The sequence below is a fragment of the Solanum lycopersicum genome, chromosome 8, assembly GCF_036512215.1.
Source record: "Solanum lycopersicum chromosome 8, SLM_r2.1".
NCBI classification, from domain to species: domain Eukaryota; kingdom Viridiplantae; phylum Streptophyta; class Magnoliopsida; order Solanales; family Solanaceae; genus Solanum; species Solanum lycopersicum.
Genome location: NC_090807.1, coordinates 61883734 through 61899712, shown reverse-complemented (window position 1 = coordinate 61899712; position 15979 = coordinate 61883734). Strand labels below are relative to the sequence as shown.

The 15979-nt window shown below is 33.9% G+C and overlaps 3 protein-coding genes across 4 annotated transcripts; 2 read left to right on the top strand and 1 right to left on the bottom strand.

Annotated features, from left to right (window-relative positions):
- The first annotated feature begins 3305 nt into the window (after positions 1-3305).
- Positions 3306-7546, top strand: LOC101244698 (probable LRR receptor-like serine/threonine-protein kinase At3g47570). Its single transcript, XM_019215104.3, has 4 exons — positions 3306-4211; positions 4308-4379; positions 4770-6914; positions 7042-7546. Exons 1-4 carry the CDS (start codon positions 3482-3484, stop codon positions 7407-7409), a joined length of 3315 nt encoding a protein of 1104 aa, XP_019070649.2. The 5' UTR covers positions 3306-3481; the 3' UTR covers positions 7410-7546.
- Positions 7547-7925: 379 nt separating this feature from the next.
- On the top strand, positions 7926-9423 carry LOC101248509 (uncharacterized). 2 transcript variants are annotated; one of them, XM_004245949.5, is made up of 2 exons: positions 7926-8227; positions 8501-9423. In XM_004245949.5, exon 2 carries the CDS (start codon positions 8505-8507, stop codon positions 9216-9218), a length of 714 nt encoding a protein of 237 aa, XP_004245997.1. In that variant the 5' UTR covers positions 7926-8227; positions 8501-8504; the 3' UTR covers positions 9219-9423. The 2 variants fall into 2 exon arrangements, with proteins under 2 accessions (XP_004245997.1, XP_025888153.1); XM_026032368.2 differs by having other exon boundaries at positions 8045-8244.
- A 191-nt stretch (positions 9424-9614) lies between these two features.
- On the bottom strand, positions 9615-13364 carry LOC101248998 (urea-proton symporter DUR3). Its single transcript, XM_004245951.5, has 9 exons — positions 12870-13364; positions 12369-12476; positions 12175-12270; positions 12011-12093; positions 11707-11927; positions 11363-11625; positions 11030-11268; positions 10302-10951; positions 9615-10203 (listed from the first exon to the last, which is right to left on the bottom strand). Exons 1-9 carry the CDS (start codon positions 13038-13040, stop codon positions 9902-9904), a joined length of 2133 nt encoding a protein of 710 aa, XP_004245999.2. The 5' UTR covers positions 13041-13364; the 3' UTR covers positions 9615-9901.
- Between the last annotated feature and the right edge of the window lie 2615 nt (positions 13365-15979).

Below are 15979 nucleotides of genomic sequence, written 5' to 3'. Positions count from 1 at the left end.
TTTTTATTACACTAATAATTAATTGTTCTAAAAATATAAACAAAATTTGTAAAATTGCAACAACAATTCTAAAGGAGTAAATTAATAAAGTATTCTTTTTATTTATAATTTCATAAAGAGTCCGTAAAGAAAAAATAAATAACTAATATGAATAACGAAAGGAGTATAAATCATGAAATATTCACAAGAAAATATAGTGGAAAGAGCATAAGTATTTTTGACACGTAATTAGAAAAGTTTTTGTACTATCTTAATTATATGATATTGTTTATTCTTGAAATGAAGCAATGTAAAATTTAATTGATATTTTAAAGTATATTTTTATTTTGTGATATTAACATAAGAACTACAACCTATAATGTTTGTTCATAAATAATCCCTCCAACATAAGTTGCAATTCAACCAAAAATACTATAAGTTGCAATTTTTATCATGTTAGCATATGAAAATATATATATATATATATATATATATATATATATATATATATATATATATATATATATATATATATCTTATAGCTTGAAATTTGAGAAAAAAAACAGTCGACTAAAATGATGGAGAGAGTAAAATGAAAAAAAAAGAATTGATTAATACTTCCTCCACCCGGAATTGTTTGTCATGGTTTCTATTTTTAGAGTCAAACTATAAAAACTTTGACTAACATTTTAAGATGTAACTTTTCATCATATTAATATGCAAAAAATTGCAATTTATAGTACTTTTCATATAGTTTTAGAATATCTAATTTTTTTGTTTAAAATATCGAATTAATGTGATATAATTTAACTTAAAAAATTAGTCAAATTGACTTTAGAAAAGCGCAACATGACAAATAATTTCGGACTGAGGGAGTATAATTTAAATAACTATTTATGTTTATGCTAAAATTAAAACAATTAACTTTATATGAGGTTAAGTGTACATTTCTTAGTTTAACTTTTTTAAGGACGCAAGTATTTGACTTCAAATTTAAATTAGTATCAATATATTTATCTTGATTTGATTTTTGATTAATGAGTATTATGAGCTACAAAAAAGACAAGGAAAATAAATATTAATTTAAGAAATAATGAAATGCTAACTTTAATATAGTACTATTTTTTTCTTTAATATTGTTGTTGTATTATTTTAAATTTATGTAATAAAATATATCAAATTAAAGAGAGAGGTAAATAAAAGGCGGGATGGAGGAGTGAGAAAAGAAAAGGAGAGGTTGAAAAGACACGAGACCTATAAATATATTTTTTTCTATTAAAAATATTCTTCATACAACTATTACATGGCATACCTTATACACCATAAAAGTTTTCACTGTGTATCGAACCTCATCGACAAGATGATTTCATATAGATGATCAAATGAGTTATTGAGATTTCCTTACTTAATTCAATCTAAGAACTAAAGTTTATCATTTGATGTCAAACGCAGTAGAACTGCGAAATGCGGTGCACTGTGATCAGACAAGGCTATATTGTACACAGTCTTATCCACGGTACAATATTTTCAGAGTTATGATCTCAAATACACAGTCTAAAACTATGCATTCTGCAATATATGCTAAGCTGCTAACTGTTAAGTCAAGTTCATAGAAATAGTAGCAAATACAAGTTTCAGATTTGTTTAAACAGGTACAAATATTTATCAAGATAGATATTTGGAATTGCATTGAGGGCTGGTGTTTGGTATAATTGGCAGCTAATTCTACAATTTCTTATTTTCAGTTAAAGTCTTGCCAATTGCTGAATTATAATTCATTTTTGTCTACAAGTTGTTGTTTAAGATGTCAAACTACAAGTCTACAAAGACATTGACACATCCTCTACATACCAACTCCAGTTTGAGTAGCTACGACTTTCATCACCGATACAGGTCTTAATAAGATTAATGCATTAGTTTGTCCATTATTATTGGCCTAACAGCAGACTTTATGTAGATTTCAGAATTTCTAGTAAGCTTAATTATGAGATTATAACATACAACAACTACACTTCAATAATTTCACAAATAATCAGATTATGTCATCAGGGCTTTAGGTTAAGACTTTATCAATTTGCTCTATCACTACCAATCTTTAATGGCCTCAATCTAATTCCCTCCTGAGTAGAACTTAAGTTTTGAGTTGAAGTACAAATGGCCTACATGTTATAGAGTTTGACTTTATATATATACCATAAATACACTAAGCTAAACTTGGATCTAACAAGTTGCCTCTATAAGGATGGTGATAGAACGATAAGCTGTTCAATAACCTTCATCCTGCTATGTTATGTCCTTTACGAGTGGCATTTGTGAACCATTTTGTTAAGTTCAATATTGTTTTTCTGTTTTATCATTTGATGCATGACATTCAACCTTTTAGAATCATATATATTCCTATTTAAGCATCTGTGTTTTCTGATTTTATGTAATAAATGTAACAAACTTGTAAGGACAAGTTTGTTCCTTATACTATAACACAATTATTTTATATGGAAAAAGTATACTCTCTTATTTAATTGGATTATGAATCTTATCCTATTTTACATCATTCACAAATTTCACGTACATTACGGCTCTTAAAGATAAAAGAAAAAACACATGTCTGTGTAAGTAAAAAAATACACGGGCTTAAAAATGAGTCCACTAATGAGATGGAAGTACATTTGTGTGTGTGAATTAAGAGTATGTATGAATTTTCGTGGTGGAATTTGGGGCGTTATAGTAGTTGGGACGTAGTTGTGGCTTGGGAAAAGGACATAAAATTAGTTTCAGAATAAAGAAAAAGAAAAAAAAGACGAGCTTAAAAGAGAGTAGTACAGTAATGAGGTATATTTGGATATGGAAAGTATATACGAGTGTGTGAATTAAGAGTATGTATGTGTTTTCATGATAGAATTTGAGGTGTTACAGTAGTTGTATGTGGGGGTTGTAGGAAAAGGACAGAAAAAATATTTTTGTAATAAGACTGGTTTAAAAGAGAGTACACTACTGAGGTGTAGCTGGTTGTGGAAGGACATACGAGCGTGTGAATGAAGAGTATGTATGTCTTTTCGTGTTAAAATTTGGGGTGTTATAGTGGTTGGGATGCGATGGGACCTTGGGAGAACGCTCAAATATGCCACTGCATTAAATGAAATGGATCGCATATGTCACTCATAAAAGGGAGTGACTATGTGAGAGGGGTGGTGGTGGTAAGTAATGAAGGGTTTAGATAATGCTACATAGCAAAATCTTATAGTAGCAGGTAATGGAATATATGGCCAAAATGGTAACGCCGGTGGCATGTTTATGTCCAACTATAACGAGTGGCATATATAAGGCCATTTTGTTAAGTTCGATGACATATTTGAGTTTTTCCCCTTCTAACATTCAAAGTCAAGATGTTTTTAATTGAATTACACAAAAGGCGGTTGTATCCAAGGGACGATCATTATATAAAGTTGGATACCTGAAAGGAGGAAATGCATATTAAGAGCCTCTTTTCTGCTTTCGCATTTTAATGTCCTTCATACCCCTATCAAATACTTTGGTTCTTAACATAATAATGATGGCAAGGGTCGTGATGACGGGCCTCCTTTTACTAATCTACTGCATCAATATATCTTCTTCAAGGACAAACTTTACTGATGAATCCGCTCTGTTAGCCTTCATAAAACAAATAACCAATGACCTCGATGAAACTCTGTCAAAAAACTGGACACAAGGGACTGAAGTTTGCAGTTGGATTGGTGTTTCTTGTAGCCCACGGCATCATAGAGTTGTCTCACTAAACCTCAAGAGTCTAAGATTGAGAGGCTCCATTCCGAAAGAAATAGGGAACCTTTCCTTCCTTAGTTTCTTGGATTTTGGCAATAACACTTTTAATGGTGTAATTCCAAATGAACTTGGACGTCTAACGAGACTCAAGTACTTGTCCTTGCAAATGAATAATCTCACCGGTGAAATCCCACAAAGCCTTGGATTGCTCTCGAGGCTTCAAGTGCTGGATCTTTCTGATAATGACCTATATGGATATGTTCCATCGTCTATCTTCAATATCTCTTCTTTAAAGATCGTTGATTTAAATTTGAATGATCTTAGTGGGAATTTGCCAAATGACATGTGCAGTAATCTCCCAATGCTGCAATATTTATTCATGGATAAAAATAGCTTAGTGGGTGAACTTCCGAGTCATTTAGATAAATGCACCCAACTTTTAGCTCTGTCCTTGTCTTATAACAGATTCACAGGTAATTTAACTAAGTTGTACTTCTCATTTCCTTTTTTTTCCTTCTTCTTGAATCGATAATTGTATTTTTTTCCTGATATTGTATCTTAATTAATAGGAAATTTACCCCGAGACATGTGGAACATGTCAAAGCTTCAAGATATGTATCTTGGATGGAATAAATTGACAGGTAACTCTCTCTATATGGAGCGTTTAACTAATACAGAATGTTTTAAAAAGACCATAAGAGCAACCATCAACTAGCAACCCCTTATTGAAACAAATCATTTTCAACATAGGCCATATATGTCTGCGTTATAACCTCAGAAAAGTAATACTCCCTCCGTTTCAAAATTTTTGTCTCGTTTTGACTTGACACAGAGTTTAAGAAAGTAAATATTGTATCTTAAACTAATTTGACTCGTTGAGTTCTCTTTGTTAAAACATAAATGAAATGCTTTAATGAAAGTTGCTGGTTCATAGAATTATCCTAAGTTTGATCTATTTCTCCTTATATTACAAGATAAAGAACTTGGTTGTTAAGTGTCTAACAGCTCCAAAAATGTGATATAACTTTCAGGAAACATACCAAGTGAAATTCAGAATCTTCCAGCAATTCAACATCTAAGTCTTCGAAATAATGAATTGGTCGGAAATCTTCCACCTACAATGGGGAATTTGTCGACATTGGTGATGATAGATATTGGTGCTAATAATCTTCATGGAAACATTCCTACAGCATTTGCAGAACTTGTTAATCTGAAGGAAATATATCTTGGTTCAAACAATATATCAGGTCAAATTTCTAACTCTCTCTATAACATTTCTGGGTTAGAACAGATCGCACTTGCAGTGAATGATCTTTCTGGAACTCTACCTTCTAACTTCGCCCATAACTTTCCAAATCTTACCGGCCTTTATCTTGGGTTGAACCAATTTAGTGGGAAAATTCCTATCTCCATTTGTAATGTCTCCAAGCTCACTTTCCTTGATTTGGGCCACAATTTTTTTAGTGGGGATGTGCCGATGAATCTTGGAAATTTACAGCAGCTTCAAGTGATCAACTTGCAGTGGAATCAACTGACAAATGATCCCTCCACAAGGGAATTAGGTTTCCTTACTTCGCTATCGAGCTGCAAGCACTTGAAGCGTATACAACTAGGATATAATTTATTAAGAGGAACTTTTCCAAAGTCCTTAGCCTTCAGTAATTGGTCTAATTCTCTTGAAACATTCCTCGCCTCTGGAAACGATATCACAGGTGAAATCCCTGTTGAAATCAGTAAGTTGAGTAACTTGGTTTGGTTAGGCATTGAAAAGAATGGTTTGAGTGGTTCAATTCCTCATGAATTGGGAAACATGGGCAAATTGCAGAAGTTGACACTTCGGGAAAATAAAATAAATGGTACCATACCAGAAAGCTTATGCAATATGGAGGTCTTATTTCTACTTGGCTTGAGTGAAAATCAGCTTTCAGGTGAAATACCAAGTTGTTTGGGAAGTCTTTCTTCTTTAAGAGAACTCTTTTTGGATTCCAATGCACTGAGTTCCAATATTCCTCCAAATTTTTGGAGTAACATCGGTATATCAACTCTCAGTTTGTCCTCCAATTTTCTCAATGGTTCTCTGCCTTTAGGAATAGGAAGTTCGAAGAGTCTAAGAAATTTGTATTTATCAAGAAATCAATTCTCAGGAGAAATTCCAAGCACAATGGGACAACTACAGAATTTGGTATTTCTTTCTCTGTCGATGAATAATTTTGAAGGTCGTATACCTCAATCATTCGGATACCTGGTTGCTCTTGCATACTTGGATTTATCCGGAAATAACCTTTCAGGTATGATCCCCGAGTCTCTGGTGAATCTTAAACAACTTAGCTATCTTAATGTGTCTTTCAATGCACTCACTGGTAAGATTCCAAATGGAGGACCTTTAGCAAATTTGACAGCTGAATCTTTCATGGGGAATGCTGAATTGTGTGGACCGTCTCAATTCAATGTGGCGGAATGCAGAACTGGTGGCATGAAAAGTAAAAACAAAAGGAGGGCTTTAACTTTTGTTCTTGCATCAGTTGCAGTAGCATTAGTAATCACAACTATTTTCATGGTTTGGTTTCTGAAATACCGAAAAAGAAGCAGACAACTTCCTATACCAGATTTGATTGGTCAATCCCATCAGAGGATCTCTTACTATGAAGTTGTTCGAGGGACAAACAACTTTGATGAAGCCAATTTGATTGGCAGGGGAGGTCTTGGTCTAGTGTACAAAGGGACACTCCAAGATGGAATTATTGTTGCTGTGAAGGTTTTCAACACGGAAGTACAAGATGCATTTAGAAGATTTGATTTGGAGTGTGAGATTTTGCGCAACATTCGCCATAGAAATCTTGTTAAGGTGATAAGCAGTTGTGCTAATCTTGATTTTAAAGCATTGGTTCTAGAGTACATGCCAAATGGAAGCCTTGATGCTTGGCTTTACTCTCACAACAACTTTTTCGATTTAAACCAAAGATTGAGGGTCATGATTGATGTGGCTTCTGCAATGGAATATTTACATGGAGGTCATTCTTTTGTTGTTGTACACTGTGATCTAAAACCAAGTAACATACTTTTGGATGGAGACATGGTTGCAAGAGTCAGTGACTTTGGTATATCCAAACTTATGACCGCTGATAAATTGATAGCACAAACGAAGACGTTAGGCACTATTGGCTACATGGCACCAGGTATACAACTGTTATCAAGTCTTTCTTATGTTAAATAATGTTAATTTGTCTTGTTGTGTAGTTAAGAAACAACACGATTCATCTTTGCTATTGATTAAGAAGATAAATATATGGCGTATGTTTGCAGAATACGGATCAGAAGGCTTAGTGTCAACCATGGGAGATGTTTACAGCTATGGTATCATGTTAATGGAAACATTTACTAGAAAGAAGCCCATGGACGATCTTTTCGTTGGAGAGCTCAGCTTGAAGAGATGGGTGTTTGAATCATTCCCCGATAGAGTGATGGATGTAGTGGATGCTAATCTATACTCAAGACAGGATGAGCAGTTTTCATCCAAAGAAACTTGCATTAAGTTGGTTATGGAATTGGCCTTACAATGTACATCTGAATCACCTCAAGAGAGAGTCAGTATGAAAGATGTCCTTGTAAGACTCAACAAGATTCAAACCAACTTCTTGCATTGTCCAACAAGAAGCCAAAATAGAATGTAAGGCTTCTTGGTGAGGGACAGATTTGGGGGACAGAATGAATACCATCTGTCTTTTTTTCTTGTTTTCAATTTGTATGGAATTCTCTTGTAAAATATATGTAACAAACCATTGTAGCTAATGAAATTGTAACTTCAGAGACTCATGGACTTGACTACAACTCGTGTTTGGATTGACTTTTTTTCAAGTAGCTTTTATAAGCATAAAGTCATAAGTTGGGAATATCCAACTTTTGGACTTTAATTCAATAAAAAAAATTAAAATTGAACCTGAATTATAGTGTACTGTTCTTTATTTTAAGTTTTTTGTTTGATCAATATCATCATATTAATATTTCGTATATATTTCATCACTCTTTTGATATTTTCATAAAAGGTTATATAGATATTACAAGGTAATTTTGTTTTTTAATTAAAAAGAAGAATAATTTATGAGTCAATTTTGTGTTTAAAATTGTTATATGAAATTCTCAAATTAAATTTTTTTTGGAGAACTTTAGGAATTGCATCTCATGAAATTACATATCAAAATTCAAAAACTTTAATTTTATCTTATAATTTCAAATCATGAAATCAAAACGCACCGCGTACCACAGGTTTCCTTAAGTTATTTAATGACCAAAATAATTAGGGCTATACGCTTAATGAACCGTCAAACCAAAATTGAAAGAATCAAAACCCAAAATTAACTCCCCTGAACCCTCTCTCTCCCCGTTCAAAATTACCCACAATCTACCAGTAGTTTGTGCTGTGCAAACTCCTCCGGCCGGCGACGGCGGCATCAGCAATTTAGAGTCGGTGACTCCTCTTCCGTCACTCCCTGTAAGTCTCTCTCATATGTATGTTCCAGTTCTAATTTGCTTACTCCATTCTTCCACGTTTATTTTTAGGCGTAATCTATACAACTCTTAAATTTATGAGTTTGAATTTCGTTCACACGCTTGGATTATGATTTGTTTCAATTGCAATTTTAAGGCGGAATATGTACAAATGTTAAATTTGCAAGTATACCTCGAACTGCAATTTGTATCAATTGCAAGTTTAAGAGATTATCGATGTGTTGGGTTTGTTTTAATTTACTCTTCTTGTGCTCAGAAAGATGAGTCGATCAAGTGAAGCAGCCGCCTTGAAGCGGAAAAGACCGGATTCATCTACTCAGGGACTTGTAGATGCTGAGCTTGTAGTGCTCAATGTGGTCAAAAGTAAAAAAAATCAGGGTGTCTGGGTAGCAGATGTGAAAAAAGAGGCAAACATCGCACCAGCTCTTGTCGATAAATGCCTTACTTCATTGGTGAAGAAGAACTTGATTAAAAAAGTCCCTAGTATCCAAAATAAGGCAAAGAAGTATTACATGGCTGTTGAGTATGAACCTTCCGAGGAACTGACTGGTGGAGCATGGTATTCCGAGGGAAAACTTGACAAGGAATTCATAACCGTTCTTAGAGAGACGTGCCTTAAAGTCATTGGAATGATGAAAGTTGCTACTGTGGAAGGAATCCACGACTTTTTGAAGAAGCGGAAAGTTGTTGAGTGCTGTACAAGTCAACAAGTCGGGGAAATCTTGAACTCTATGGTTCTAGACGATTCCATTATAGAGGTAAAGAGCACTGGATTGGGTGAATATCATTCTATTCCTATTGGATCTGTTTGTTACAGAATTGCAGTTGGAGTTACTTCAGGTCCGAAAACAATAGGGCCAATGGCTTCGATTCCATGTGGTGCTTGCCCTAGGATTAGTGTATGTACACCTGATGGAATTATATCTCCGAAAACCTGTGTCTACTTCACTAAATGGTTAGACATTGAATTCTGATGGACTACAACAGTTGCTTTTCGGGTTTCTTATTTTGTCTTTTGGTTTATAGATGAAACCAATCAACAATTTCCATAAACCCCTTTTGGAAGTTTTAACATTTTATTATAATGTTTGAACTCAGTTGGGAAAATTGTGTGATCATGCTACCTTTTGCTAATGAGAAGATTGCAGCTAATGTGTATTGGCATGACAACCTTCACAACTTTTGACATATCTCAAATTGTTATCAGGTAGCTAAAATTTCTCTTGAACAAGTCATTATGTTGTCTAAATTTATTTCTGGAAAGTAATTTGGTTCGTGGACTAAGATATCTCGAGTCCTTCCAATAACAGTCTAATTAAAGCAAATTCATACAAGACATGAATGTACTTGTAAAGACAAAAAGCACACTATTTTCTGGGCATGAAATATGCCCAATGTAGTTCACATTTTTTTGCAGAAAGTGACAGACAGACAGTAATCCAGTATGTATCTGTGACAGATTAGCCTTATTTTGACACACAATATATACAATGAGTTCAGTTCTAAACACTTTAAAGATTGAAATCTATCAGATTTAAAATTCTGGATTCGCCTCTTTATATGTATAGATCTAAATATTTTGTTTGCGGACGAAGAGCTGTCTTTGGATCTTTTTGGACTTCAAATACACACTGATACACTTGTTTTATCTGGAAATTCAATGACTTGGTGAAGCAACAATCTGATCAGATTCTGCTACTTCCTTTTTCTTGCTTCTTTCTTTCTCAAGTAAATACACCCTCTCTACTTCAGGCATTGCTACAATAAATGCATTCAGTTTGGAGTTCAAGTCTTCTAATTTTCCCATAACTCTGTCATTTGTAAACATCCCATTAAGCACACTTTGGATTGTTCTCCAGCTTTCCATCAATGGCAAAGCGATAATCACTGCTGATCCAACTGTGCCCCATACAATAGATATTATAGCCCAGAATGTGAAGTATCCCTTGCTAAATTGCCCTGTATTATCATGTTTGCAACTTAGTTAATAGATTGAGTGCTCAATACTGTGATATTATACACTCAAGCTGAAGAAACATTGAGTTTTTTCGACTTACCCACAGGAAGTGTAAGAATAGGCCAGAGAATTACTATCACGAATGTGAAACCGATGCCCCATTTGATTATCCATGCTTTGGCACTGTTGAGTTTTTCCTCTCTGAATTCTTCAGGTGGCACTTCACTCTTTTCCTTTTCAACCACAGTGATCTGTTTGGTACTCTCCCAATCATAATTCTGAGGTCTTAAAAAGCTGCAAACAGCGTGAATAGCTCCACCAGTAAGTATGGAAACAAGGTTACCAGCTAGCATTGGTGCATTTCTACCAGTTGTGTCAAGGTCTATCCTTCCATATTCTATCTTAGTGACCGATAACCAAGTGATAATACCTAATAAACAGCCAATAACTGTCCCTAGGATTGCACCAAAACTGTTTGCTTTTCGCCATAAAAGCATGAAGGCTATTGGGAGAACAGCTGATCCTATGAAAACTCCCATAGCTAAATACATCCAACCTAGAGAAACACCAGCCTTGTTCAAAATTACCGCTAAAATGCCCATGAAACAGCCAAAGCCTAAGACAACTCCTCTTGAAACTTTTAGGATTTGTTTTCCACTTGCTTCCGGGTTGATGTATGTACGATAGATGTCATACGTACATAATGAAGAGACCGCGATAAGCTCAGAGGAACCAGCAGATGTGACAGCCCTAACCAATACAGAAGAGGTCATGTAATTGACAGTTAACAAACCATTTATAACGCGTGATTCTTGATTAGGCACTTACATAAAGAGCATTGTGAGGAGAAGAATTGATCCTGCTTTCCCCATCAAAGCAATAGCTGTAGCTGGAGGAACAAGTCCGTGGCTAGCCTCACTTGCTGTTATCGGTAGATCAAGAGCCAGTGCTCCAAGACCTAGTGATGTTGCCAAGGAAAATGGCACAGCAAACCAAACTAGACCACCCAACAAATAGCCCTTATGTGTTGATGATGGTCTTGCAGCAATTGCACTTACCCAGTATCCCTAACATTTCGATATTTCTGATATCAGGATTGTTGCAGAAAACTTACCATAAGCTAGTTTTCTTGCTATATCATAGGGAAAGAAAAAAACTTACATTGTCAACGAAAACTGTACCAAAATTGCCAACGATGTTGATGATACCAAAGACGAGACCACCTGAACTCAACATAGTAACATAAGACCCCTTGAAATTCCCAGTAGCAGGGCCACAAGATTGTCCTACATGAGAGATCGGCTCTTGACAGCTTCTTGACTTGCTTGCTACTTCTAATAAACGCCTGTAAACGATGTTTGGGCTGCCAAGTTCACTGCTTGCAGCGTATACTAGGTACACAAAGATGACTAACACCACGTGTACTGAAATCAACAACCACAAATGTCTCTTAGATGAGCGCGTGAAAAAGAGTAAAGCTGATTCAAAGAGCTTAAATAAGATACCTATGACGGAATGTATATAGCTAGCCAAGAATGTAGCTTTTAGCCCTCCAGCCAAGGTGTAAACCACAACACCGAGAGGGATAAGGAAACTTGCAGCATATATGTTAACACCAGTGAGTGCATTGACGACAGCAGAACCACCAAGAAGCAACATGGCTGTCACTATAATGTTTGTCAAGAAGCAAAACCCCAGAAAAACCAGATGCGCAGCAGTTCCCCACCTGAAAATAGGAGTAAATAATACTCAACAGACTATATGAATACAGCAGAATCATCTTCATCTTTAGTATAGTTCATGACAAACCTTGCTTTTACGATTTCACAGACAGTATGAGCATAAGGGGCTTTTCTTTTGATCTCTATCGCGATCACACCAAAAAGGAGGACCTGTTAGAAACAACTCGAAGAATTTATCTTCCTGATTCCTGAAGTCAAGAATTTCGAAGGATGATATGATTTTAGACGTACCTGAATAGTAGCTCCACTTGCATACCAAAAGGGTCCACTAATTCCATACTCCCAAGCTACATTAGAACTTTGCAAGATTGTAGCAGCCCAAGTCCACTGCAAAAGAGATCACATTCAGTTGATTGTAACTTAGAGTAACACAAAAGTTTCAATTCTTGGCTAGATTGGCATCTGGCAACAACAAAACATGGTACCTGAGATACAATTACACTTGCAATAAGTCCTGTTTTCACATTTCTACCAGCTGTGTTGAACCATTCTGATGTATGACGCGAACCAACATATCTTTTTTCCAGCCAAACCTTATAGAATTACACACAAAAAAAGTTTGTAAAAAGAAGGAAACTTGGAAAAAGTTGCTCCAAAGACAAGAATGCCTCTTGCTCTTCCTCTTCCTCTCCCCTCACCAAAAAGGTACTTCCCCCGTCTCAATCTATATGACAACATTTCCTCCTCCTCCATTTGGTTCCGAAAAGAATAACATCTTTCAAACAATTCAACTTAAACTTCTCATTTTACCCTTATTGTCAAGTTTTTCATCGCTACACAAGTACATAACATGTTTAACACCACAAATTTCAAAAGTCTTTCATTCATTCCAGCGAAACTATGCTACATAATAGAAAAGAAGGATTTAACTTATATCAGTGAGAAAAGTATGAAAAACTGGCATAATAAAGGTAAAAGTTAAATACCAAGAAAGAAGTGAAGATTGCAAAAAAAGCTCCAAAACCAAGAATGACAGAGTAGCCAACACCCTGATTAAGAACAGGTTTTCCTCCAAAAAAGCTGCTCTGCCTCACACAATCATTTCCAGAAACACTATAATATTTTGATGAAAATTGAAAAGGTGGACAGGAAGCCATATGTGAGTGAACTGATAGTAAATCTCCAAATTAATTACACTACATATGAACAAAACAAACTATTTATAAGCAACAAAGTTAGAATCTTTGTAGTCCTACTTGAGATTAAAAAGAAAAAAAAAAGAACAATTTATTAGAGGCAACAAAGTAAGCAAATTGTGATTGGAGATGACATTTTCTTGTGATGTTATGAAGTACAAAAAGTCTATGGAAATTTTTTTATGTCAAACTAAAAATGGAGTTTTTAATTCATTGGAAGTATAAGATAAATCTCCAAGTTGGGAGTGAAAGATTCAAAGGGTCACTTTCATTGCTTTGAGAATCTTTTTGTCTTGGAGTAGCTCCATATTTCTAAGTGGTTGGAGTGTTCCATCAATCAGAACAACAACAATAACATATTCTAACATACTCTGTGTAATCCCATTAAGTAGGACCGTGTAATCCCACCAAGTAGGGGTCGGGTGAAGATAGAATGTAAGCATACTACAGAGATAGAAAGATTGTTTCTGATAGAACCTTCAACGATGGTTCCATCATAAGTAAAAACAAAAAAAAAGAAGTACCATATATAGAGTATGGCATTTTTTCATTATCAAATTGAGGAGTAACACCTTGTTTGGAGGGTTGTTACAATATTATTAGTTTAAATACAATGTTTGTTTTGATAGTTATTTAAATTCTATTGTATCGTATAATTTAAACAATTGTTAGATAACAATGAAAAGACTCATTTTAAATAATGATCAATTTGATGTAATCACGGTCTTACCATAATATTTTCTTCTCATTTTTGTCTTTAATTTTTTACTACACTAGCTCGTCGGCCTAGTAAGTCTTTGAGTTTTTATGATAATTATATGTGTGGCCTTGCCACATTTTGATTTTTTTAAAAAGTATTTAATAATTATATTTCATTTTTTGTCTCTTCTTTTCATAGTAGCTCTACTTCATATTCGTCTTTTCGGTAGATTTATCTTTCAAATTATGGGTGTATAATATTATTTAACACTGGAGAACGATAAAATTTATCAAACCATTGTATTTATTAAAACAATACAATACAATACGATACATTATGAAATAATATGTAACAGTGTGTAAAATACAAGACATGTGTTAGAGAACTGATAATGGATTTCCTTATTAAACTACATTTGAACAAAAATAAAGCATTTATAAGAGCAATAAAGTTAGAATCTTTTTACTACTATAAAAGCAATGATTGTCAACAAATTTAGAGCCAACAAAGAAGCAAATTGGATTTGCATAGGCCATTTTCTTGTGACGTTTGAAGAGTAAAAAGTCTATGGAAATTTTTTAATCAAACTAAAAATGGAGCTTTCAATTCATTGGAAGTATTAGATGAATCTCCCAAGTTGGCAAGTGATAGATTCAAAGGGTCACTCTCATGGGCTTTGAGAATCTTTTGTCTTGGGGTATCTCAATATTTCTAATTGGTTGGATAGTTCCATCAAATCAACAATAATAACATATGTGTATAATCTTATCAAGTCAGAGTCTAGAGTGCACGCAGATCTAACTTTACTTTAAAGATAGAAAGATTGTTTCTGATAAATCTTTGGTGATAATTTGATTAAATAAACACAAAAAAGGCGTAACAAGAATACAACATTTTTTCATTTTATCAAATTCTAGACTAAAATATCCCAAAGATGAACGGTAGAAATGGTAAAGAAACAACAAGCAAAATCAAAACCTATGAATGATTCTGACATCAAAATGAATATTTTTTAATTCTAAACACAAAAACGGACACGCTAAAAAAACACATCAAAACAGACAGTTCATCCATTTATGATCGAATTACAACTACCATTTATTCACAATGTTATCTCTGTTAACTCCAAATTCATTCAAAATAATATTATACAAACTTGAAGGTAGCTCACCAACAAATTGGTGAACTACAATTCTTTTTATTAACTAATCAAGTAAATTTATATCTCTTTCTTCCTTATGTGAAGCTATATCTTTTTATTCAACAATAAATATGAATTATTGCTCCACATTTTTTCATTCATCTTCTATTATTTTATACTTTATATTTTGATTTTCTTGAAATATGATAGTCGTGTCTCAATAATCTTTAAAGTCTCAATAATCATAAATTCCTTCAAATATATTGCAAAATAAAGTACATCTAGAGCGTATTTATTATATAGAGAAAAATATTTTTCAAATTTTCATGTTGCAGCTGATCAAAATTTTTGGGAAGTTCTCTAGGTAAATAATTCTCTTAAAACAAAATGAGAAAAAAAGACTTCACAGATGAAAAGTAAATAATTTTCTTAAAACAAAATGAGAGAGAAAGACTTCAAAGATGAAAGTAGAAAAAATGAAGAGCTCCTCAATTGATATTCCACATCGATTATATTCTCTTCATCTTTCAACATATCTCATCTTCATCATTTTCAGGTATCCCCCATCCTCACTATCTCACGGCTCACACCAGTACCTCCCATATTATTTATAATAACAATAATATATTATAAAAAAAGGCAAAACACATAAGCGGCCTCTTGAACTTGTATGCTCTTTCCGTTTAGACACCTTAATGAGGCCATACTCCTATTAAACAACTTATGTATACACAAAGTGTGTCTATTTGACACTTCAATGACATTACCCAAAAATATATAGAGTGTGTGACTTTCAAACACTATAATATGAAAAAAGAGTAAATCATACCGTGACATGTGGCAAATTAAAAAATAATATTTTTTTACCAAAAAAAATTATCAGATCCAGTAGCCCCTCTGCATCTTCTTCTTTGAAGCCTCTCCTTACTGCCAACTTAAATTCCACCATTAATAATTTTATGAACTCTCTATTTGTTCTTTTTATTTTTAATATAAAAATAATTCATAATTCATCCTCCCCTTTCCTCCCAAACAATATAAAACTATTTCATAATTTAA

Bases quoted from the DNA above. Each gene is read 5' to 3' on its own strand.
- LOC101248509 (XM_004245949.5), top strand. From the start codon at position 8,505: ATGAGTCGATCAAGTGAAGCAGCCGCCTTGAAGCGGAAAAGACCGGAT.
- LOC101248998 (XM_004245951.5), bottom strand. From the start codon at position 13,040: ATGGCTTCCTGTCCACCTTTTCAATTTTCATCAAAATATTATAGTGTT. The intron at 11,928-12,010 runs GTTTGTCATGAA...TCCTATTTTCAG, and splicing joins TGTGAAATCGTAAAAGCAAG to GTGGGGAACTGCTGCGCATC. The intron at 10,204-10,301 runs GTAAGTCGAAAA...ATGATAATACAG, and splicing joins TATTCTTACACTTCCTGTGG to GGCAATTTAGCAAGGGATAC.
- LOC101244698 (XM_019215104.3), top strand. From the start codon at position 3,482: ATGTCCTTCATACCCCTATCAAATACTTTGGTTCTTAACATAATAATG. The intron at 4,212-4,307 runs GTAATTTAACTA...CTTAATTAATAG, and splicing joins GTCTTATAACAGATTCACAG to GAAATTTACCCCGAGACATG. The intron at 6,915-7,041 runs GTATACAACTGT...GTATGTTTGCAG, and splicing joins TATTGGCTACATGGCACCAG to AATACGGATCAGAAGGCTTA.